This window comes from Bacillus rossius, chromosome 13, assembly GCF_032445375.1.
Source record: "Bacillus rossius redtenbacheri isolate Brsri chromosome 13, Brsri_v3, whole genome shotgun sequence".
Taxonomy (NCBI): domain Eukaryota; kingdom Metazoa; phylum Arthropoda; class Insecta; order Phasmatodea; family Bacillidae; genus Bacillus; species Bacillus rossius.
The window spans coordinates 46,186,831-46,213,901 of NC_086340.1; the positions used below are offsets into that span (position 1 = coordinate 46,186,831).

A 27,071-nucleotide genomic window follows, 5' to 3' on the forward strand; every position below is an offset into this window, starting at 1 on the left:
TTTCCATCTTAACATAAAAAAGCTTGTCATTAGGCACTTTCAATTAAATAAATTTCTTGGTATTTTATTACCACATCTATGTTATACCTTTCTATATAATATCCTGAAGAAGTTAAAGTTAATTGGTATCCTTTTTGAAGTGAAACTTCTTTGGGCGCAATGAGAGTAAAATTTCAAGGTCGAATTTTAGTCCAACGTTTTCGTGAAACATTGTTGTTAATGTTTTCTGACTCAAAAAGGACAGGGAGTAGATACTTGGGCAAATAGATATAAAGGGAGCACTATGCTATATACATTGCTGGGTTCATTTTGTTTCTATTCTTTGTGTGATGATTCGTCCCCCGCCAAAAAAAAAATATTAACGAGGCAGATAAATAAACGATAGAACAATACATAGAATGGGCGCATGCGCTTGTGCAGAAAATAGATACAGGTATCCTATACAGTTACCAGCGCGCTCACGTTCCTCCTTGTTCAACCAACAGCGTAGAGAGTGCTGTTGAGACAGTCCCTGCATTTCTCGCACAGATAGTGCTACATGTAATGTGTTTTATATTCAGAGATTTGGCATGTTCCAAATGGAATAATTGTTTGAAGAAACAGTAATTCATATAGTTTTTTTCTTTATAGTGTGAGAATTTCAACAGTGATAAATATTTATTGGTAATTAATCTATATTAGAAAATGTATCTTTCTCTACTCCTACATCTCTCTCTCTCTCTCTCTCTCTCTCTCTCTCTCTGACAATGCCATTTTACCCCTAACGATATACTTACAAGTCAAGGTTTGAATTGCCTACGAAGTTTTACTTCTATCAAGTGTACTGAGTTACATGTGCTCTTTTATTTCTATAAATTTTTAAGTTGTGTAAAGATGAAAGTTTCGATGCTATTGACATTAGAACGCAGGAATTCTCTTTGATTTTGTATCTCGGGGAGAACATTAAATTCTGGAATTCTGGCATCATTAAGAGTTAAATATGTCTACGTTCTAAACATAATCCTGAGACCATTTGTTTTGGTCATCTAAGATTCTATGTGTGATTTTGCCCATAAAGTGCGAGATGTTTGTGAGAATGGCAGTATTGCCTTAATTCTATAATTTACACTTTGGTATTTGTGTAAATCATTATTTTTGCCGCAATTCTTCCATCTTAAGTTTTTGAGTAAATGTCTGAGACAACAAATATACCTGCTTAAAGCCGGGCTTATAATATTGTAAATGATTAGGCAAACCTCCCAGCAAACAAACCAAGAAGAAAGAGGCTTTAGGAATACCGACAACTCAAGTCAATCTATGTCAGCGATAGTAGTATAGGAATGGGGCCCCGAGCGCACGGCGCTGGCGCGTGGTGTGTGGCCGGTGGTGTTTTCCGCCATCTTGGATTGTGATGTCACGGCGGCCATCTTGGATGGTTGTGACCTTGACCTTTGACCTTGACATTTGACCTTCAAAATGTGTCAAAATCCGCCAAAATTGGGCAAAATTTGCCCAAAATTCCTCAAAATTCGCCAAAATTTCCATTTCTGTGAAAAAACATTCCGCCAAAAATTCGCAAAAAATTCCTCAATTCGAAAATCAGGATTTCGAAAATCCTCAAAAGTCGTTTTGCCCTAGAAAGAACCCTAATTCCTAAAACTGGCTTCAAACTCCTAAGAGATAGCCGCTTATAAGCCATTTCTAGGAATAAGGATACCATGACCGCCATCTTGGATTATGTCGTCACCGATGCATTTTTCGTTACGGCCGCCATCTTTAACTTTTTTATTTATTAACCGATTTTAATAAAATATTTTTTAAAAATTATAAAAAAAATTAAATAATAAAATTTTAATAAAACATTTATAAAAAACAAACATTAACGACACGGAGTTCGGAGTCCTCGGTTCGAACCCGGTGAGGGCAAAAAAAAAAAATTAAAAATGGCGACAGGCTCCTTCCTTTATGGTGGCTGCAGGCAGACTGACTCCCACCACTTTTCTTAAAGCAGATATATCGTCACCTAGTATGACGTCATGTCCGCCATCTTGTCTTCGTTGCTGGAGACCACCATCTTGTTTTCGTCGGCGAGAGTGCGCTGACGCCATGTTAGTTTAGTTCTTATCCGCTAGAGTGCAGTAATCATTTATTACTAAGGTGCCCGCCATCTTGAAATTTGGATGCCATATTGAAAATCCGTAATTATTTAGCTAGAAATTCGGGAAAAATTTCTAAATTCGTTAAATAAATCACTCATTAATTTACATATTGATTCGATCCGCTCCTGTCCTTGGTTCGATACTTGATCGATGCAATAATGTTTAATTTTATGTAAAAAATAATAATTTCAATAAACCATGTTCAACATTCGTAAAGAGACTCTAAATCCTCTACGACCACCATCCTATCAGACATCAAGATCACCATATTGGAAATACGTAATTTTAATGCTAGAGATCCGGTAAAAAGTTCAGAAACCATTAAATAAATTTCCGATCAATAAACTGATTAATTAGATCGACTAAGGTCCTTGGTACGATCCCAGGCCGATACAAAACAACTTTAATATTTTAAAAAAGCACCACTAAAGTGTAAGGTTCGAGGAATTAAACACCGCAAGTTCTTTTACAAACATAATATTTATTACATAATTTCTATTCTACTACAGGATCACTTACGAAAGCCAGCAATCTTATAATCATTTAGTTCCGCAGCGGTGTGAAATGACTAATTCTTAGCTCCAATCGGTTTATACTAGACAGAGTCCAGCCAGAACCTTTACAGACATAGTCCACCTCTTCTTGACAGAGTTTCTGGATACCGTTTTTAACAGTTTGCTTCACATCGTTAGAACTGTAAATTACTGCAGCCGATGTCTTGAATGCACACTTCTTCACTTTGTCATCGAACGGATATGGCTTTCCATATATACAGTCCAACCACAAGTTATATTTCAAAGGTCCGTTTGTTGCTACATCATCAGTAAGCTGATTGATTATCTTCTGTCTGATATAGTCAAGAAAATTACAAATGTCCTTCGACTCACCGAACGTATTTAGATAATAGTAGTCTTTCAAAGTTCCACGAAATGCAGACTGCGCCAAGTAGAAGCCATTATCGTTCACTTGTAATGCTCCGAACACAGTCTTAGGTTTAGTTCCATGTTCAGACGTCATAACAATCGGTTGCTGGGCATCTGTTTTTTTGGTTGTACGCTTTCGTGTCTCCAATCTAAAGCGAGGAGTCGAAATGTCGGCAGGTAGTTCAGCAGTAGGAGCACAGACTCCACCTTTACATTTTTTCGCATGATGTCGCAAACTGTCAATTCGAGTAAACCATTTAAGGCACTCATCACATCGAAACTTCATGCGAGAAGGATTCTTCGTGCATTTGCTTCGCTCATGTCTTCGTGCATCATGGGAAAATGCGAACGACGTATCACAGTAGCTGCAAGGATACCGTGGTGATGAAGACGATCCTTTCAGACCCGATCCAGATACAGACGTTGCAACAGTAGTACCATTTCCAGGCATTCTCTTATGCACATCGATGCATCGTTGTTGCGCCGAAACCTTTACTTTCTGCCGCACAGCAGGACCTTTGCATACCTTCATGTGCGTTTTCATATTATCTTTTCTGGCAAACTGCTTATGACATTTCTCACAAACAAACATTTTACGATATAGGTTCTTGGCACATTCGCTCCTCTCGTGTCGCCGGGCATTGCTGTTGTTTGAGAAAATCTTGTCGCAGTAACAGCACCGATGTTCGCTAGTTGTCAAATCAGCATCCATTGAAGTCTCCATCGAGGTCGTATCGTCGATCGTCGTGGTTTCCTGCACATCCAGCTCAGTAGTCATTAAGCTATCTTCTGCTGGTGGTATCACATCTGTTGAAATCTCCTCCAATGTCGACGTCGTCGTCGTTGCCAACGGGATCTGCTCCACCATTGTCGTCGCTGACGTCAAGGTTCCCGTAGACGATGGTACAACGTCCATCGAGTTCGGCGTTAAAGTCGGTAAAGATGCCATCGAGTTCTCAAGAACAGGTAATTACACGACTTATGCACCAGATGAAATAATCTAGGTGATCCTTACACCGTCGACGACAGTAACAAACTGAGCGACCTGCTGTCTAGGACTCGCTTATATACATGCACCGGATGGAATAATACGCAAGTCAAATCAAGAACCATTTACTATAATACTAGAGTCAAAACAACATTAAAAATAGAAGGACCATCAACGAAAAGGCAGCACATTTGGAAGCACCGACAACGAAAAGGCAGCACATTTGGAAGCACTGACTACGAAAAGGCAGCACATTTGGAAGCACCGACAACGAAAAGGCAGCACATTTGGAAGCACCGACTACGAAAAGGCAGCACATTTGGAAGCACCGACTACGAAAAGGCAGCACATTTGGAAGCACCGACTACGAAAAGGCAGCACATTTGGAAGCACCGACAACGAAAAGGCAGCACATTTGGAAGCACCGACAACGAAAAGGCAGCACATTTGGAAGCACCGACAACGAAAAGGCAGCACATTTGGAAGCACCGACAACGAAAAGGCAGCACCGACAACGAAAAGGCAGCACATTTGGAAGCTCCATCAACAAAAAAAAAGGCAAAAAGGAAGCACAAGTTACGAGATCTATGTCTTAGTTAGAAATCAGAATACAAGAAATAAAAACATTAAATTCTTATAATTTAAATTATTTATTTTATTGCTTTACACTATACAAATGCAAGTAAAACAAGCCATTATTGTATGTAGCCAGCATTCCTCAGTTCCTTGAGGATGAAGGATATTTCTTTGATGCACGAATAGTTTCCTGCACAAAGCGAACCATGTAGAAGTCTTAGCCGGTCAACCAATATGTTTGGATCTTTCCATGATGTGTAATCATTCTCTTCTACCACCATCTTCCTTGCACCTTTATAATTATTATGATCTCTGGTGTCTTCCGTTTTACCACCAACCGCAGGGTAACTTTCATGTTTGAGACGGTGATCATCACAAGCTTGATCAGATTTATTTAATATATCACGTCGTTTCCATCGTTTCGGTCTCAGGACACCGCCACATTCTTCAATCTTGGCAGCTTTAGGTGCTTCATCATAGTCTATGTCTTTGTAAACAGCCTCAGAGTCACTGTAACAATCACCGTAGAAGGAATCGTCTTCACCCAATTTACCGTAATAATTCGATGTTGATGATGTTGAAGTGTCTTCATCGTCTTCATGCTTTCTTTTTAGGAGTCCATCATTTTTACAAAGTAGGAAAGATCTACTTGAATTCGGCTGGAATATATTCTCATTTTTCACGTTAAGGATTCTTCCATTGTCTTCATTCTTCCGTAAATCATCAACCTCCTTCAATTTAAGTTCGTTGTCGAGATCGGAAGAGCCAAGAAAATTATTGGCGTAATGCAGATCACTCTTCCTTAGGCTAGTAGATTCATCGTTGTCTTCTAGCCTGTACGCAGGCTTGGCGCTACAAGTTCTGCCATGTCTTTTTAGGCTCTCTCTCCGCGTAAACGACTTGCTACATCTAACACAACTTATCATATTGCGCAGTGGATTTTTAACACAGTCATTCTTCTCGTGTTGTCTTTTATTCTTTCTCAAGATAAACTCTTTACTGCAAAACTTACACCTATGTTCTTTCGATACAGCGTCAGATCCCGAATCGGAATTCATATTAGTTACTGAGACTAACGTCAGATACCAATTGAGTGTTTTAAATTAGATCCAATACTTAAATAGAAATATTTTCATATTTCATCAGCGAGAATTAATATATCTCATGCAAAAGTACTTTATGCATGTAGTTCTGCTTTTCAACAACAGATGTCGCCACATGTTGCTTGCAGGTAAATAATATTTAGTTCTTTTATGCGGGATGCGGGATGCTCACTAACGATCGCAAAAGAAGGATGGCTTCGCTAGACTCCAAGGAAAAGGAAGTTCGTCTTGCATGTTGGTGCTCCACAGATGTCTCATGGCGTAATATTAATTTGACTGAGTAATGATATTTTTTAATTCCACATGATAAAAATATTGCAAGTTTTGATTTAGTAGCAGAAATTATCGAATTAAATGTAACTCCAAATAAAATGACATGTCTCATTAGTCAAAAAAAAAATCCATGCAGACAGCGGTTTCTCAGAATAGTCAGAAACACTTGAAGAAACCACAGGAATGATTGCAAGAACACGGGAAAAACCATAAAAATACTGACAAGAATAATCAGGAGCACACGGGAAAAACCATCAAAATACTGACAAGAATAATCAGGAGCACACGGAGAAAACCATCATAATATTGACCAGATTAATCAGAAGTACTCGGAGAAAACCACCACATGTTTTCTTTGATATCATAAAATTACAGGAAAAAATATTTAAAAATAAAAATAAATTAATAAAAAAATACATAAATTTCTGGCTTGTACAAGAACTCTATCTTTGCTCAACAATGATAAGTTTACAAGCCAGCAGAAACTGTTTATGCATTTTTTTTATTAATTTATTTTTATTTTTAAATATTTTTTCCTGTAATTTTATGATATCAAAGAAAACATGTGGTGGTTTTCTCCGAGTACTTCTGATTAATCTGGTCAATATTATGATGGTTTTCTCCGTGTGCTCCTGATTATTCTTGTCAGTATTTTGATGGTTTTTCCCGTGTGCTCCTGATTATTCTTGTCAGTATTTTTATGGTTTTTCCCGTGTTCTTGCAATCATTCCTGTGGTTTCTTCAAGTGTTTCTGACTATTCTGAGAAACCGCTGTCTGCATGGATTTTTTTTTTGACTAATGAGACATGTCATTTTATTTGGAGTTACATTTAATTCGATAATTTCTGCTACTAAATCAAAACTTGCAATATTTTTATCATGTGGAATTAAAAAATATCATTACTCAGTCAAATTAATATTACGCCATGAGACATCTGTGGAGCACCAACATGCAAGACGAACTTCCTTTTCCTTGGAGTCTAGCGAAGCCATCCTTCTTTTGCGATCGTTAGTGAGCATCCCGCATCCCGCATAAAAGAACTAAATATTATTTACCTGCAAGCAACATGTGGCGACATCTGTTGTTGAAAAGCAGAACTACATGCATAAAGTACTTTTGCATGAGATATATTAATTCTCGCTGATGAAATATGAAAATATTTCTATTTAAGTATTGGATCTAATTTAAAACACTCAATTGGTATCTGACGTTAGTCTCAGTAACTAATATGAATTCCGATTTGGGATCTGACGCTGTATCGAAAGAACATAGGTGTAAGTTTTGCAGTAAAGAGTTTATCTTGAGAAAGAATAAAAGACAACACGAGAAGAATGACTGTGTTAAAAATCCACTGCGCAATATGATAAGTTGTGTTAGATGTAGCAAGTCGTTTACGCGGAGAGAGAGCCTAAAAAGACATGGCAGAACTTGTAGCGCCAAGCCTGCGTACAGGCTAGAAGACAACGATGAATCTACTAGCCTAAGGAAGAGTGATCTGCATTACGCCAATAATTTTCTTGGCTCTTCCGATCTCGACAACGAACTTAAATTGAAGGAGGTTGATGATTTACGGAAGAATGAAGACAATGGAAGAATCCTTAACGTGAAAAATGAGAATATATTCCAGCCGAATTCAAGTAGATCTTTCCTACTTTGTAAAAATGATGGACTCCTAAAAAGGAAGCATGAAGACGATGAAGACACTTCAACATCATCAACATCGAATTATTACGGTAAATTGGGTGAAGACGATTCCTTCTACGGTGATTGTTACAGTGACTCTGAGGCTGTTTACAAAGACATAGACTATGATGAAGCACCTAAAGCTGCCAAGATTGAAGAATGTGGCGGTGTCCTGAGACCGAAACGATGGAAACGACGTGATATATTAAATAAATCTGATCAAGCTTGTGATGATCACCGTCTCAAACATGAAAGTTACCCTGCGGTTGGTGGTAAAACGGAAGACACCAGAGATCATAATAATTATAAAGGTGCAAGGAAGATGGTGGTAGAAGAGAATGATTACACATCATGGAAAGATCCAAACATATTGGTTGACCGGCTAAGACTTCTACATGGTTCGCTTTGTGCAGGAAACTATTCGTGCATCAAAGAAATATCCTTCATACTCAAGGAACTGAGGAATGCTGGCTACATACAATAATGGCTTGTTTTACTTGCATTTGTATAGTGTAAAGCAATAAAATAAATAATTTAAATTATAAGAATTTAATGTTTTTATTTCTTGTATTCTGATTTCTAACTAAGACATAGATCTCGTAACTTGTGCTTCCTTTTTGCCTTTTTTTTGTTGATGGAGCTTCCAAATATGCTGCCTTTTCGTTGTCGGTGCTGCCTTTTCGTTGTCGGTGCTTCCAAATGTGCTGCCTTTTCGTTGTCGGTGCTTCCAAATGTGCTGCCTTTTCGTTGTCGGTGCTTCCAAATGTGCTGCCTATTCGTTGTCGGTGCTTCCAAATGTGCTGCCTTTTCGTAGTCGGTGCTTCCAAATGTGCTGCCTTTTCGTAGTCGGTGCTTCCAAATGTGCTGCCTTTTCGTAGTCGGTGCTTCCAAATGTGCTGCCTTTTCGTTGTCGGTGCTTCCAAATGTGCTGCCTTTTCGTAGTCGGTGCTTCCAAATGTGCTGCCTTTTCGTTGTCGGTGCTTCCAATGTGCTGCCTTTTTGTTGATGGTCCTTCTATTTTTAATGTTGTTTTGACTCTAGTATTATAGTAAATGGTTCTTGATTTGACTTGCGTATTATTCCATCCGGTGCATGTATATAAGCGAGTCCTAGACAGCAGGTCGCTCAGTTTGTTACTGTCGTCGACGGTGTAAGGATCACCTAGATTATTTCATCTGGTGCATAAGTCGTGTAATTACCTGTTCTTGAGAACTCGATGGCATCTTTACCGACTTTAACGCCGAACTCGATGGACGTTGTACCATCGTCTACGGGAACCTTGACGTCAGCGACGACAATGGTGGAGCAGATCCCGTTGGCAACGACGACGACGTCGACATTGGAGGAGATTTCAACAGATGTGATACCACCAGCAGAAGATAGCTTAATGACTACTGAACTGGATGTGCAGGAAACCACGACGATCGACGATACGACCTCGATGGAGACTTCAATGGATGCTGATTTGACAACTAGCGAACATCGGTGCTGTTACTGCGACAAGATTTTCTCAAACAACAGCAATGCCCGGCGACACGAGAGGAGCGAATGTGCCAAGAACCTATATCGTAAAATGTTTGTTTGTGAGAAATGTCATAAGCAGTTTGCCAGAAAAGATAATATGAAAACGCACATGAAGGTATGCAAAGGTCCTGCTGTGCGGCAGAAAGTAAAGGTTTCGGCGCAACAACGATGCATCGATGTGCATAAGAGAATGCCTGGAAATGGTACTACTGTTGCAACGTCTGTATCTGGATCGGGTCTGAAAGGATCGTCTTCATCACCACGGTATCCTTGCAGCTACTGTGATACGTCGTTCGCATTTTCCCATGATGCACGAAGACATGAGCGAAGCAAATGCACGAAGAATCCTTCTCGCATGAAGTTTCGATGTGATGAGTGCCTTAAATGGTTTACTCGAATTGACAGTTTGCGACATCATGCGAAAAAATGTAAAGGTGGAGTCTGTGCTCCTACTGCTGAACTACCTGCCGACATTTCGACTCCTCGCTTTAGATTGGAGACACGAAAGCGTACAACCAAAAAAACAGATGCCCAGCAACCGATTGTTATGACGTCTGAACATGGAACTAAACCTAAGACTGTGTTCGGAGCATTACAAGTGAACGATAATGGCTTCTACTTGGCGCAGTCTGCATTTCGTGGAACTTTGAAAGACTACTATTATCTAAATACGTTCGGTGAGTCGAAGGACATTTGTAATTTTCTTGACTATATCAGACAGAAGATAATCAATCAGCTTACTGATGATGTAGCAACAAACGGACCTTTGAAATATAACTTGTGGTTGGACTGTATATATGGAAAGCCATATCCGTTCGATGACAAAGTGAAGAAGTGTGCATTCAAGACATCGGCTGCAGTAATTTACAGTTCTAACGATGTGAAGCAAACTGTTAAAAACGGTATCCAGAAACTCTGTCAAGAAGAGGTGGACTATGTCTGTAAAGGTTCTGGCTGGACTCTGTCTAGTATAAACCGATTGGAGCTAAGAATTAGTCATTTCACACCGCTGCGGAACTAAATGATTATAAGATTGCTGGCTTTCGTAAGTGATCCTGTAGTAGAATAGAAATTATGTAATAAATATTATGTTTGTAAAAGAACTTGCGGTGTTTAATTCCTCGAACCTTACACTTTAGTGGTGCTTTTTTAAAATATTAAAGTTGTTTTGTATCGGCCTGGGATCGTACCAAGGACCTTAGTCGATCTAATTAATCAGTTTATTGATCGGAAATTTATTTAATGGTTTCTGAACTTTTTACCGGATCTCTAGCATTAAAATTACGTATTTCCAATATGGTGATCTTGATGTCTGATAGGATGGTGGTCGTAGAGGATTTAGAGTCTCTTTACGAATGTTGAACATGGTTTATTGAAATTATTATTTTTTACATAAAATTAAACATTATTGCATCGATCAAGTATCGAACCAAGGACAGGAGCGGATCGAATCAATATGTAAATTAATGAGTGATTTATTTAACGAATTTAGAAATTTTTCCCGAATTTCTAGCTAAATAATTACGGATTTTCAATATGGCATCCAAATTTCAAGATGGCGGGCACCTTAGTAATAAATGATTACTGCACTCTAGCGGATAAGAACTAAACTAACATGGCGTCAGCGCACTCTCGCCGACGAAAACAAGATGGTGGTCTCCAGCAACGAAGACAAGATGGCGGACATGACGTCATACTAGGTGACGATATATCTGCTTTAAGAAAAGTGGTGGGAGTCAGTCTGCCTGCAGCCACCATAAAGGAAGGAGCCTGTCGCCATTTTTAATTTTTTTTTTTTTGCCCTCACCGGGTTCGAACCGAGGACTCCGAACTCCGTGTCGTTAATGTTTGTTTTTTATAAATGTTTTATTAAAATTTTATTATTTAATTTTTTTTATAATTTTTAAAAAATATTTTATTAAAATCGGTTAATAAATAAAAAAGTTAAAGATGGCGGCCGTAACGAAAAATGCATCGGTGACGACATAATCCAAGATGGCGGTCATGGTATCCTTATTCCTAGAAATGGCTTATAAGCGGCTATCTCTTAGGAGTTTTAAGCCAGTTTTGGGAATTAGGGTTCTTTCTAGGGCAAAACGACTTTTGAGGATTTTCGAAATCCTGATTTTCGAATTGAGGAATTTTTTGCGAATTTTTGGCGGAATTTTTTTTCACAGAAATGGAAATTTTGGCGAATTTTGAGGAATTTTGGGCAAATTTTGCCCAATTTTGGCGGATTTTGACACATTTTGAAGGTCAAATGTCAAGGTCAAAGGTCAAGGTCACAACCATCCAAGATGGCCGCCGTGACATCACAATCCAAGATGGCGGAAAACACCACCGGCCACACACCACGCGCCAGCGCCGTGCGCTCGGGGCCCCATTCCTATACTACTAGCGATCAATTAAATGTGACCATTCTTTCCTTTTGGCTAAGTTAATATTAACACACCAAAAATAATAATTTTAATTATAATTACAAGTTAAACAATCTTAACTTAATAATTCATGCTTCATAATTCATTTTTACTGGTTTATTTAGCATAATGGTGCTCTAAAATTACCTAAAAGAAAATTTTTGTTTCATTATTATTTTGGCAGGAAAAAATTGATAGGGAATACCAATTCTAAAAGGATTAAAATTCTCAACCAATTTAGGAATCATTATTTTTTTTAATATTGTGCGCAGAACCCGTTAAAATTAATATAGATTGAGTTCTTTAACTGTTGCGTTGAAACTTGTTGGTGATGTGAGGTGGAATTTGATTACTGCAGGTTACTGCGGGTGACTGAGCGGTGACTGAGGGTGACACAGGAAGACCGAGGGGTGACTGAGGGTGACTGAGGGTGACTGAGGGTGACACAGGAAGACCGAGGGGTGACTGAGGGTGACTGAGGGGTGACTTCGGGTGACTGAGGGGTGACTGCGGGTGACTGCAGGTGACTGAGGGGTGACTGAGGGGTGACTTAGGGGTGACTGCAGGTGACTGCGGGTGACTGCGGGGGGACTGAGGGGGACTGCGGGTGACTGCAGGTGACTGCGGGTGATTGCGGGTGACTGCGGGTGACTGAGGGGTGACTGCAGGTGACTGAGGGGTGACTGCGGATGACTGCAGGTGACTGAGGGGTGACTGAGGGGTGACTGAGGGGTGACTGAGGGGTGACTGCGGGTGACTGCGGGTGACTGAGGGGTGACTGAGGGGTGACTGAGGGGTGACTGAGGGGTGACTGAGGGGTGACTGAGGGGTGACTGAGGGGTGACTGAGGGGTGACTGAGGGGTGACTGTGGGTGACTGCGGGTGACTGCTGGGTGACTGAGGGGTGACTGCGGTGACTGCGGGTGACTGCGGTAGACTAATGCGAGGTATGTGCAGGTTCGAGACCAGCTCCAAGCGGCGGGGGAGGAGCCCATCGACGAGCACATCCCCGCCGAAGACCTGTACGGCAAGACGTACTGCCGCTACCCCGTGTCCTGACGCGAGGCCGACACGCCCGCGTAAGGCCCGGGTGCTGCGGGCACCGCTCTGCTGGCGGCCCGTGTCACACGGTCACACTGCAAGCTGAGAGTCAGTGTGCACTACAAACCGTGTGAACATACTGCAGTCTAGACATGAAGGCACATTTGATGCTACTTTTTTGAGAAAGTTAAAGCGTTGAACTTGAATTTTGTAACATTTGTCAACAAGAGCGCTCAGTGAAATGTTTCTCAAACAATATTCTAAATATTCGAGATTTTGGTGACATCGTTTGAAAAAAAAAAGTGTAAATTTTATTTAGTGTGAAGCAGATTTGTAGTTTATCCTTGAATGTGTACTATTTGTGAATCCGAATTTACAATAATTAAAGAGGATTGGTATAAAGACAAAATCGAATATCTAAAATTAGTTTTTATAGTCAAGAGGCCATATAATTTTTCTATGCATATTAATTATCCTTTCTTTCTATTCATTTTAATTGCAGAATCGAATAAGAGACCAGGATACCACAAAAAGCATTTTAGTGAAATGTTCTTACCTACATGTAGTTTCATTCAGATAAGTAAAATGCACATTATCAAAATAAAGATGTGGTATGATTATTCAGATTTTGATATTAAAAATGGCTTTGTACAAAAAGTCAAAATAAAATAAACTACCCGTAATGAATGAAGCTCAAAGCTTTGCATTGGCATTGCACCAAATGAGAGAAGTGTTTGTTGCCTTTATGACAGAAACTTGTATTTGTTTTTTTAAATAATTGAAATGTTTGATTTTAAGCTTTATTCATTATTCAAACCAGAGATCTTATTGTTTAATTATTAATATATGAATGTTTATTACAAATGTTCAGTGTAAATTTTGATTAATATTTTATAGTGTACATGTATTTCAATACTGAATTATAATTCCTATCCTGAAAAATATTAATTTTATGCAAGATTATGTCATTTTTATTTATAAGATTTATAAGTCAGCTGGTTCTGTATGATGCATTTAGTGTTACAAGAAATGTTTTTTTTTCACCTGTAATTAAATGATTTTAAGGTAAAATATTTATTTATCTTAACCCTGGATCCAACCATTTATATAAATAAATCTTTTTTTTTCAACAAAAAATTTTTAAGTAATTTAAAATCCATAAATGTTTTTTTTTTTTTAGTAATTATGTATCTAAAGTTTTGAATAACACAAATAAAGCATAGTTTCATTGATTGTTTAAGGCAAGCAACAGAGATAAATGTGTTTTACTTTAATTTTTATAGTTTGGTTGGTTTTTCATTCACAATTTCAAAGTATAAATGAAAATTTAGGGAACATTTTATACAATATTTTTCATTTTGTGCAACCACTGATAAGTTTTATTTTAAAACGATCTTAGTTTAACCGTACTTGGTGAAACCATAATATTTTCAAAAATTTGGATATTATTTGTTTATTATATGCGTGAATAATATATTTATAAGTATTAGGTAGTAATTGTAAATATCGTTCATATTTATGTTTATTAAATAGTCATCATATATTAAACGACTTAACCGCGAGGTGGGTTCATGTGACACCATGAAAATTTGAATTATCTGATCATCAGCGCTCCTATATGAGACTATCAGTACTAAATGAAAGTAAATCTCTCGGGGCATATGCAAGCGAGGACGTTCAACACTTAAATCCCTATTTTTTACGTGATAACGTCTAATAAATCGATGAACGCCGGCTGCACGCACGAAAAAGTGTCCCGTTACGCATATTGTTCCGTTACGCTGTGTCCCGTTACGCTCATTGTACGCTTGCGCCGCATCTATCTCTCTTCTATTCAACTGTTTATAAAGTAAAGTGATAAGTTAATGTGGTTTTCATTGCTTATTACAACAACAACTTCGGCAATAAAGGTTAATTATTCTTGCATTTTAAAAATCTGATTAATAGTATAATTTCAAGTATTTATTCTTTTATTATTAAAATAAAAAATGATTCAATTTTATTCATAAAGTATGCAATCATTTCATCAATGTTTTGTTATGACGTCGCGTTATACTATCGTCCGTAAACCGACTTTACAGACAACCAATTTTTTTAAGATAATCGGATATTCAAATGCAGGGGTTTTTATGACCCCACCACCCATGTTATTTAACATTTTTTACATTATAATTTTTTTTTGGTGAATCCATTCACTGCGTTATAACAATCCATTACCCAACTAAGTTAGGCTTCACCGAGTAGGGGAAATCCATCTGTGATGAGGAAGAAAGTAAAATTAGTGTAGAAGAAAACGAAAATATCCTCAAAGAGTTTATTAGTCACCATGAATCTGAATCAAAAATTCATGCTGAAGACAGACGTGCAAACAAGATACAACAAAAAAGTATGTATTCAGATAAAAAAGATTAAATAAAACTGTTACCCCAATAGAATAACTATCAGAATCTAATAGTCACTTATATGGTCATAACAAATGTAACTGGTATAAGGATTCTCCACCAACCACTAATTCAGACACGCAAAGTTAACACTATAATGCATCTTTCTGGAATCATTGGGCAAGCTTAACACTTTGTAGCCATATGTTCGCACTGTACCACGTGGTTTTGTTGATGAGATGTTCAATTAAATAATCATAGCCAGGGCCGGATTCAGAGGTCTGGAGGCCTCGGTGCAACAGAGGAGCGGAGGCCCCCTGGCCCCAAATTATTTTCCAAATAAAATGAACAATTTTTTTTCAGTCGAGTTTTCGAGTAACAGGCGATTTGCCTAACGGCGGTTTGCCTAAACATGAATTAGTTACGGTGATTTGCCTAAAGTCATTTCGCCTAAAGGCGTTTTGCCTAACGGCGATTTGCCTAACGGCGATTTGCCTAACGGCGATTTGCCTAACGGCGATTTGCCTAACGGCGTTTTGCCTAACGGCGATTTGCCTATCGGAGATTTGCCTAACGGCGTTTTCCCTAACGGAGTTCTGCCCGACGGCGATTTGCCTAACGGCGTTTTTCCTAACGGCGATTTGCCTAAAATGTTACTATGATGACAAAACCTCGTTTTGCCTGACGGCGAATTGCCTAACGGCATTTTGCTAATGGCGATTTGCCTAACAGCGTTTTGCCTAACCTAGCCAAACCTAAGCTAACCTAACCTAACCTAACCTAAGCTAACCTAAACTAAGCTAAGCTAAGCTAACCTAACCTAACCTAACCTTACCTAACCTAACAGCGTTTTGCCTATCAGCGGTTTGCCTAACGGCGATTTGCCTAACGGCGTTTTGACTAACGGCGTTTTGGCTAACGGCGATTTGCCTAACGGCGATTTGCCTAACGGCGATTTGCCTAACGGCGATTTACCTAACGGCGATTTGCCTAACGGCGTTTTGCCTAACGGTGTTTTGTCTAAACGGCGTTTTGCCTAAAATTAGGCAAAACGCCTTTAGGCAAAACGACACATGCCCGAGTTTTCCAATAAATATTTTTTTTGTGAAATCAAGTAGAATCTCTTAGTATTTAAAAAACATACATAAATATAATCGGAGACAAGAATTATATGAAATTAAATTTTAGTGTTAATTAATATTTATGTTAATATTTAACAATAATATAATCATTTATGTACAAAGTACTGTAGGTAAAGGTAAAACAGCAAAAAAGAATATCAAAGGAAACGATGTTTACTAGTGTTTACTTGTCGGAATTTGAAAGATTTTTTTCCGAAGTCTCTATTGTGGGGGCCCTCCGTTTGTGGGGGCCCCGGGGCTTTTGCCCCGGTTGCCCTCCCCTAAATCCGGCCCTGGTCATAGCTACCGTTGAAAAACTCAGACATGTGGAGAGAGGGCATTTTAGTAACTCCGCGGATTATCGGAACACGAAACTTGAGGAATTCAAAGCGTTTTTACGTATTTTTTGACGTGATAACGTCTTATAAATCGATGTACGCCGGCTGCACGCACGAAAAATGGTCACGTTCCTCCCGAGCCAAGCGTGCAAACGAGAGCGCGGAACAAGCGGTAGAGAGGCACGATCGGCCTAAGCGTTCGGCTTGTGACGCATCTATCTCTCTTCCACTCACGTTATCACGTAAAATTATCGTCCGTAAACCGACCTTACAGATAACCCCTTTATTTTATTTCACTGTGATTATTAAGTCCAGCCACGAGAATTTGATGTAATAATGTACGAGAGATATCCATAAAGTAAGTACCGTTTGGTCATTAAAAGAATAAACTCGTGAAAAATTGTTTTTGACAGTTTTAGTCTACAACATATCTACTTCACATTTACACATAGTCACGTCTCAGTTCCAAGCACTTTTCATAACGCTGCACTAGTTTATTTAACTCCTCTGCATGGAAGTTCGCCGCCTGGGAGTGGAACGGACGCCTTGGTCATAGGCATCACGGACTGCGAATAAGCAATGCGTGTAGCCTAAGTACAGGCGCTCGGTAAACATCTCCGGAAAACGATAAAGCTATCTCCGTACTAGAGTCGAAAAATGATGGCTACTCTTTTTTGGAACGAAAAAGGCGTATTTTTGAATTATTTAATGAAACGTGGGTCAACAAATACCGCAAAAATTACAAAATTACGATTGTAAACTGGTTTAATTCCCAGGCGGCGATATTCCACGCAGATGGGGTCAAAGAAACAGATGCAGCGTTACGAAAAGTGCTTGTAACTGAGTGTTGACTACGTGAAAATGTGAAGTAGATATATTGTAGGCTAAAACTGTCAATATAATCTTTGTCTCACGAGTTTTTTTAATAGGTAACCAAACGGTGATTTTTTTTTCAAATAATATTTACCATAGTGTAAATAAAGATAAAAAAATAGATCCTACCAGGGTTTGAATACCTACATTTTTTTACACAAAAATTAATTCAGCAATAAAAGTTTATGGAAGCAACTGGATACATTCAACCGTATTATTTAAAAAAAAAAAAAAAAGCAGGGAAGGATACTCCCCGAAAAGGCGCACGCTATTTCCTGTTATTTATACGGCAGGGGTTGAAAGATGGGGCATGCGTGTGCTAGGAATCTCCAACAACTGTTTGCGGGTGGGAAGGTATTTCCAAAAGCACGCCAAGGGGAAGGGGGGAGGGGGAAGAACGTGTGTTGCGTCGAGCGGGCGCCGTCCGACATAATTTGAATTTCGATTGTAATTTGCATATCACGAGGCGTCGTATTGGAGCGCTGTGCTTAGCAATCTACCCACGGAAAGTTCAGAACAAAAAACCTGTATGGAAGGTGAGAACAAGAATGGTCTATGATAAATTCTAGTATATATTTTTTTTAACAAAAATAACATGAAATATTCTCAACGCGTGTATGCACATTAAATATTGTTACTACCATAAGATAACAAACAGGGTCTGTAAATTTAATAATTTTTTTACTGAGTAATATATTGGAAGTGTGACCTCACACAACGAAAATTAAAAATTGATTTACCGCCCCCCCCCCCCCTTCTTTACCCGTGAGGAACAACAAGGTATTAAAACCAAACTAACATAACTGGACTGGTTGAGTCGTATTTATTCACAAGTAAATCAAACACAAAATTCCCAACAGGTGTTAGAACAAACACATATTTTCTTCTTATGTACAATCAATCAATCTCTCTGTATGATCAGGACTCTCTCTATCTCTCTCTCTCTAATAAATAATGTTGCCAAACTGAGAATAAAAACAATAACTAGCATAACAAACGATATAATCTTTATAAAAATGTTATATACTACTTCAAAAATATCAGCTTGAACCTCAGACATATATTAGAACAAAACTGTCTAAAAAAGAAAATGGGCTCTTTGCTTGATGAGCATTAATGTTAAAACAATAACATAAATTGTAGTTCGTGGGAGCCACAGTAATGAAAACCATTTGCCACATCACCATTTATTCAAAAAAATTACTCAATTTATAATTCTCTAGAGGAAAATTTTAGATACACTGGAAACTTATCACGAGTCAGCGAGTGAAAATAATATTACACAATTTTCTCCTAGTGCATCGTCAAACAAATAATAAAAAAGGATATTGTCACCAACTTGTCGCCGCTAATGATGTATTTGGCCCCTTTTTGCACCAACACTCTTGGCGTACTCAACAAAAAGGTCGATATTTAAATAAAACTCCTTGCCGATAATGCGGTCCAAAGCTGGGGTTTTATCGGAGCCGTTTCTAATACGTAGTTTACCATTCCGTGTTGTTTCGTGCTGCTAATGCTATCTGTTTGACGGTGGCGAGCAACGTGTACAATTAGGCCAGTGAATATGTGTGTGAATCGCATCCAGACATTTTGGTATTTTAAAAGTGACTTTTGTTTATCAGTTTATTTATCACGCTTGGCATTATTTTTAAGAATTCTACGTTAATTTTAGTAGCCGGGTGTAGTAATATATGTTTATTTGCAGCATGAACAACAAGAGAACACGTAATTTCGCTGTTTACCGAGGTTAGATGTTAACACATCATTGGTGAGTACTGAAAGTTTTGCTCACCTTTTTTTTAGGTAGATTTAGAAGAAAGTCTGCCTATTGTAGCCGTTACCATGTTGCGACTTCCGGAAAACTTTTATATAGTTTTTCGTGCATTATCAATATACCCCAAAATCATCGTCAAACTAAAAAGTTTACATATTATCACAATTTTATGGACACGATAACTGCCGTTATTTGGCACTTATCACTTCCAAAACATAAAAAAAAATATTTAAAAAATCTCGGTCTAATTTTTTAAAGGGAAAAATTCCACTAAAGAGGTAGAAATAGGGAAGGGCTTTATTTATGGCTCTGACTCCCATAAATTTAAAAATATTTCATTCATTTGAAATAATTATAACTCATAGGAGTAATAACAAACATTTTGTTTGGATACATTTTTGATACGACTAACCAAAACTGCAAAAGGTGTTAAAAAGCCAGGGTTGAAGGACAAAAAAATTCATTAGTAGGCACTCTATCGAATCCGTTAAAATTATTTGTAAATAGTTTAATTTTTATCTAAATAATTTGGCTGAAAAAAATTATTTAATGAACCATTGTAGAAAAGGGAAGGAAAAACAATGGTAGAATTTTAAAAAATATATTCATTAATTACATATCACATTCACCATTATATTTTTTTGTTAAACATTAAAATATAATCTATAAAATTCATTCTAAATAATAATTTTATACGACAAATGAGTATAGCAACGGATGGAATAAAATAATGTTTGAAGAACAAAAAAAATTCATATCTACAACTTTCATTCTAAATAAATTTTTCTACGACCAATAAGAATAGCAAGAAGTGTGAAAAAAAGTTTGTAGAGCAAAAAAAAATTCAACACCCCCATAGTAGACACAATATCAAATCCTTTCGATTTGTTTACAAATCGTATTCATTTTATCTAATCTTTTGTCTGAAATAATTTTTGATAAAATCTAACCATTGAAGCAAGGTGGTGAAAGTCAGGGGTAGTAGTATACTATAGCCGGTCCTGCTACAGGTTCCTGGTTGTGGATTGTGGATAGAGCCAATGACCGACCGCTCTCACCTCACGGCGGCCATCTTGGACTTAAAATTACTCAAAATCCATCAAAAATTACTCAAAATTCCTCAATTTTAGGGAATATTTCCCGTTTTAGTTCCCTTGTTACAAGTCTACGAGGCTGCAAAGCTCCAAGTCTACGAGACTATACGAGTCTACAGGACTACAAGACTAGACGACTAGGAGGCTACAAGACTAAGAGTCTACAGAATGCAACTGGCTGCAATAGCCGCGACGTCATACTGTACGCGTACGCAATACGACTCGATTCGTTGCTCTAACATAACATAGCATGTTATGAGGTATCAGAAGTAACGAGTAACGTAACGAATACATACGGGTTCGCTTTTATTCGTTACTTTCACACCTCTACTGTCCAGTGTCCGCCGTGCGATTCCACGCCACGTACTGCCCGTGAACGGGAACCCTTCTGTTCACAGACGAGAGAGCCAAACGCCCGATCGTGCATCCTCGGGTTTTTTTTTTTTTTTGTTCATTGTAAAAGGTTAGGTTAGCTACATTATAAATACGTTAAAACATTGTGGACGGTTTATTTTGTTAGGATAGCTACATATTAAAAACTTATTTGCTAAGCAACCATAAAATGATTTCACAGTATTTTTAATGTAGCTATACTTACCTAATATAACGAACCATCCACAATGTTTTAAAGTTTTATAATGTAGCTAACCTATTCTAATCGATCGCAAAATTTAATGCCACACCGGTTTATACAATGATATAGAACGGGAACTTGGGGTGTGGCTCTCTCGCCTGTGAAATGAAGGCTTGCCGTCACGTGCCGGCCAGAAAGGACGCCGGGAATGCGGGCCGCAGCGCGCATGGCGGCGGGCAAAGGAACTATGCGAGCGCCGCTGTTCGGCTCGGCCGCGCGCGAGGCTGCGCTGATTGGCCGGCCTGTGACTGCTCGAGCGGCGAGACACTGCCTCCCCCTACCCCCTCCTCCACTGAAACACCCGGCCACATGTTTGCCGTTACAAACATCTCGCCTCGTCGTTGAGGTTATGGCATGGCATGGCATTCCGAGTGTTTCGGTCTCATTGCAATCAGTGATCGATATTCAATTATAGTTCTTTTAAAACTTTTCTGAGGGGGAAAAAAATATATATTTTTTGACGTGATAACGTCTTAAAAATCGATGAACGCCGGCTGCACGCACGAAAAATTATCATGTTCCGCCTGAGCCGAGCGTACAAGAACCGGCCAACCACCGTGCGAGCAAATCTTCTATAATATCAAACAAATTAAGGCGGGCTTTTTAACTAATTGTTCGTGATTACATACAAACAAAATATTTAAATTAAATTTAAACAATATTTATTTGAAAATTAAAAAGTAGGCAATTTTTCATCAATGTTTTCTTATGACGTTATCACGTAAAATTATCGTCCGTAAACCGACTTTACAGACAACCCCCTTTTTCTTAAACATATTCTATGTTTAACAAATTACGTTTTCAATGGACCCCGCCTACCCGGGCACACATGCGGTTTACGGAGCTTGAAGAAAAAAATAACGCGATTTGAAAACTGTTCAAGATATCCGAGTGGTGTATAATTACAAATACGTATTCGCTGGGAGCGTATGAGTAGTTCTGCTTAGGTATTCCGTTTTAAATTTGTATTTTCAGGAGAGTGGAATAGGCTAAAATACGTGTCTTTAAGAAAAATGATTATTTAGTAGACATTAAGTGCCCGTTCAGATTGTTGGAAGCACACATAGGCCTGGCATCAGACCCTAGTTATTATTTCAACGCCGTATGATGTTATGGTTAACACTTATAATTTCATGTTTGTCCTATGCACGACTAAAATACTGCGTCAGTTCAGAGCCTTGCGCTTAGAGGCGACACCACGCTAGAAGCACCAGCGAGCCTCGCACTTATCATCCCGCCTCACTAACACAGACACACCCCTGATTAGGCTAGCCTCATCGGTGCGATTTTTTTGTCAAAAATTATGTTATATATTTTTTAAAAACGTAATTGATCCTTTTTTTTTAATATAATCCAAATAATGGCCTCAATTTGATCCGACTAGCAAATTTGAGTCTGCTTATTGAGCTCATATTTTAAGTGACATCAAATAGAACTTACAATGAAATAACTTTTTCTATTTTTATGTTCAAAATAATTAATTTAATGTTTGCTAATTTTGTAAATCCATACACAACCAGGTATTTACAGTTCCCACCAAAATGTTTCACCATCATAAAATTTAATTTAATACTATTATTTCTAAGCTTCTGGTAGATTTACTTTTTACTGAAGAAAAAAATTAATGGAATTTTAATATGTGGAAAATTTTACTAAAATCAAAAAAAAATCAATAGAAAATTTTACTTGTACGTAACTATTTTTCTAAAAAAAAAAATTTATACAATAAAATGACCGTATTCTTCCTAGAACTTCTCTGTAGAAAATCCTACGTACGTACTCCGGGCATTTACGTCGGTTAGGCTAGGGAGAGCTGTTCCTCTCATATTTAGTTCAAACCCCTTTAAATTGCTTAAATAATAAGTGTAACAAATTTAATCCTACCATAGGCAGGAGTGTCAAAAAAGACTGCTTTACAGTAAATTAGTTCATTAAACATTAATCAGGTGACAATCATTCACATTTGCGGGACTATTCCGCTCAAAAGAAAATTTTCTAAATTTTTAATAAACTTTCCGAATGTAATTTGTTTATACCTGTTGCTCCTATCCAAACATTAATGAAAACACGATTGACACTTTTGACATACGATCCCATCCAATTATTTTTTTGTTGGTAATTGTTTCTGACTAATACAGTAGTCCACAGAAACCACATGGAGTATTTCATCCTCACTCATTCTACCTTTTAAATTTGTTTGCGCATGACACTACACCCAGTATCGCTTTTTCAGGGAATTTAATCTTGACACTTCGTTGCCACTTAGTTTCTGTGTGAGATATTTTCTTTGAAAGTTAAGAGTCTGGTGCATAGTTTTCGAGAATGTTCTTTTTTCCTGGTTTTGGCAGATTTTTCCTTCTTCTTCTTCTAGGGCCTATGCCAAATAAAATGTAAAAAAAAAAAGTATTTCCTCACCTTAAATTAGAGAATTATTTATCACATAAAATCTATCCTTCATAATGTAAATTGGAATATTTAAGTAAGTTGCTTCTCCGCGAAAACATGTTATTTGAACTCCTTCCGAGTTGCAATTTCATTGATTTCTATGCACTACTTTCTATACTACTTCATCAAACGCTTATAACTACGCATGGTTTGAAACTAAAGTAATTAGTTATGTCACATAAGTGTAATGGCCGCACTCACACTGAGCAAAATAGCCCAGCAGTTTTACAAATCAGTAATAATTCAAATAAAATTCTCTTTTTTTTTTTGTTGATAAAACCGGGGAAAAAATTTAACTTTCGTGTATTTTTTAGAAACCGTAATATGGTTATGAAAAAGTAATGAAATGCATAAGAAACTTTTAAAAATTAAGAAGGAACAAAAAACCAACTTAGTGGATTTAAGGCGCATGCAAAAAACTTTATTGACGTGACAACGTCTAATAAATCAATGAACGCCGGCTGCACGCACGAAAAAGGATGACTCATTGTCCCGTTACGCACATTTTTCCGTTACGCTTTGTCCCGTTACGCTCATTGTACGCTTGCGCCGCATCTATCTCTCTTCCACTCGATTGAAACAACCATCGATTAGAATTTTTCGAGGCACATTAAACTTGAAACACTCCCATTCGTTTCCTACTTTTCCTATCATCGTCCTATCCTTAACAGAATAACACAGATTGGAAGAAGTTAAATAGCAAACATGTATAAAAGTTATAGTTAAAATTATATCTTCGGTTAAGTAATAAACATATTTTAATTAAAGAGTGCAAATAAAAGTAAATTTATGAATTAAATTGTAGATTTCATTTCACTCCTTCTTTGTATCCATACAAAATAGTGATAATTCAATGAAAATGATCCAATTTTATTCATAAAAGTATGCAATCATTTCATCAATGTTTTGTTATGACGTTGTCACGTTAAACTATCGTCCGTAAACCGACTTTACAGACAACCAATTTTTTTTTCTACCTTCTGCTCGAGTCATGCGTAGCAAAAAAAAAAAAATATACTTTCAAACTGTACGGCAACATGAGTGCCTGTCATATAAAAACACAAACTGTTGGGTGAGAACTTCCCTCGCTGGAAGTAACGAGCCTTGTTTCGTCTCCGACGGTCCGCGTCAGCTGCACTTGAGCCAGAACCACGCTCTGGTCGGGACAGGTCGCCGTGACGTCACAGAGCGTGAAACACGCTCGCGGAGCGCCATTAGCGTCCGGACGTCCGCAAGCTCCTACGTGGAAGCTGTAAATACTGTCACCAAACACGGCCATTTCAAAGCGAGTTTTTCCCGATGCAACGGCGCTTCCATTAAAGCAATTACCTGCCATTACGTGGGGATCGGTGGAAATCGCAGAATATTATTTAATCTCTCGGTGACCGCGCGCGTTCCGGACACGGCGATAAACCAAACAGCAAATGTGAACGTGTATCTGAATAGTGTTTCCATGGACACACTCCAACAAAAAATGTTTGCAAAATTAGCTACACCTAAATGTAACGTATTGCCGGGAAATCCTAAATAATCGTGTAGATAACAACTGAATTTGTTTTAAAATCGCAAATGACAGGTATGTATAACTTTTTTTCAGCATTATTGCTCTAATTTGAAAATTTATTTGTTGCGTAAGATACTAATAATCCTGTTGGTTTAATTATTACATATGTTCAATTGATAAAATATTTTTACCTCGGAAGCTATAAGTTTAATTAACTGTCTATATCTTCGCTTCGTTAAAAAATTGTTTTCTTGTCAATATGGGATGAAATGTTACTTATTTTGGCGCATTCATATTATATTTTTTAAATATATTTGTTTTAATATTCTTACGTTGGTGAAATTAGGAATAATGTAGGACTAACAAGCACTTCACACCATTTTAGAGTATTATTAAAGTCCTTACTTATCCTATGAAATCATTGTCACGATTTTACAGTACTTTTGGAATTTTTAACATAAAAGTGGCCTTGCTCAATAATTACCAAGTTGTCAATTCATTCTCATGCATCAGTGCATTGCACTGGCTAAGCTTGCCAGCTGTCCATTCAGAGTGTGTAGTTGGGCGATGGGTAAGGGCATACAAGTGCGTACTGGTGTTTCTTTGCGACATATATTCTCACAGAATTCTAGAATACTTTGAATTTCAGATTCACACAAGTAAGCTCCCATTCAAGTGTTAAATGAGAACATTTAACTCACAACTTCCAATAAAAATCTAGGTACTTATTCAACAGTCATTTGCTAGCACCCATTGACACTGCTATGTTTAAAAATATAACTACATACAAACAAGTGTAAAAAAAATATTGCGTTAATTTCAGTACACAAAATAGAAAAAAAACATTGTGGTGTGAAAAATAAGATCCTTGAAACTTTTTTGGTATATAAGGTTGTTATGCTGTAAGTTACCAGCATAGATATCTACGATGGTGAACTTCATTCATAGCAGTCACACTTTGAACTCAAATGTGACACGTAGATTTTATGAAATTTTTTTATAGTCACCTTTCTTTATTTTGCCACACCTTACTTCATCTAGATTTTGAGATACAACAGTAAATGGTCAATGCAAAATTTCAAACGTTCTTCAAGACAAACTGATTGTTAACTTGTAAATGAGGTATGTAGTTTGTTTAGGAAACCTAGTTTTGTTTGTTTTCTTAAACATACAAGTGCTGTATTGGTTGTTTAGTCTTTAAATTACCCTTTCTCCAGTATATTGTTGGTAAAATTGTGTTATTACAGGTCACATCAGACACTTTACTCTGTCATATGAAGGTCCAGAGATTGCAACCCAAAGGAAGGAAACACTGTCAAGGAGAAAGTACTTGCACTAACCCGCTACAAAACAGGCTGGCAAAGAGTATCGTTTCTTGTCTAATATGTTTGCTCTTCCCTCAAAAATGACTCTCTTCAATCTGCTTTCTTTTGATTTCATCCTTGGGCGTGAATTTACACAAAAAAGAGAGAATTTTGGATAATGTGCCAAAAAAATTGTTCCAATGTTGTAAAATTCAAAATTAGTCCCGTTTAATCATTTTATGGCAGTGATTGGAAGTTACGTGATTTTAAATAACCAATTTTAACATTATAGCTATAAATATTAAAATCATTGCAAAGATTTTATTTTTTATTATACTTAGTGAAACTTAAATTATTTTTATTGATAGATTTCTTAAGAAATTAAGATGTACTTTATTGGAATTATATCAACCGGTGTTAATAATCTATCACCCCATAAAAGATTTAAGTATAAAAGTTCCTTAATATATCAAGTTCATTAGTATGTCCACTTTGTGTATATAAAACTAAATTTGTTTCAGTTAGTTTTGATCATTGTATTTATAATAACAATATGTTGAATAATTGTTCTGAGAAATAGCCATTACAATTGTGATAAAATTCTCAACTTTAGTATACTGGGATACAAGGTATGAATATAGTATGTTTCCATCTTTGGAGGGAAAAAAAATCCATAGTTGTCTGGGAAAAAAATTGGCATGTGATATGGAAAATAAATGGGACTCGTGAAACTTTTGTTTACTAGACAAGGTAAAGACAGTATCTTATGACATTGTAATGCATTACATTGGTATGTACACTTTTGTTTGTGTGTTGGATACTTCGATCATGTCGCAAATTCGAGAATCCGAGGCTTCCACTCGATGGTCGAGTTTTTCGTACTTTCTACTTTTTGAAGCAAATATTTGTATTAAATATTCCAAATTTTCACAGGTA

General features: G+C 37.4%; 1 protein-coding gene across 1 annotated transcript in view; it reads left to right on the plus strand.

Moving 5' to 3' along the window:
- LOC134538513 (dipeptidase 1-like) overlaps positions 1-13,738 on the plus strand; it is a 326,561-nt gene extending 312,823 nt beyond the window's left edge. The window contains exon 12 of the mRNA XM_063379897.1: positions 12,584-13,738. Coding sequence (XP_063235967.1) covers positions 12,584-12,685 — 102 coding nt within the window. The 3' untranslated portion in view covers positions 12,686-13,738. The remainder of the gene's footprint in view (positions 1-12,583) is intronic.
- Positions 13,739-27,071: the final 13,333 nt, after the last annotated feature.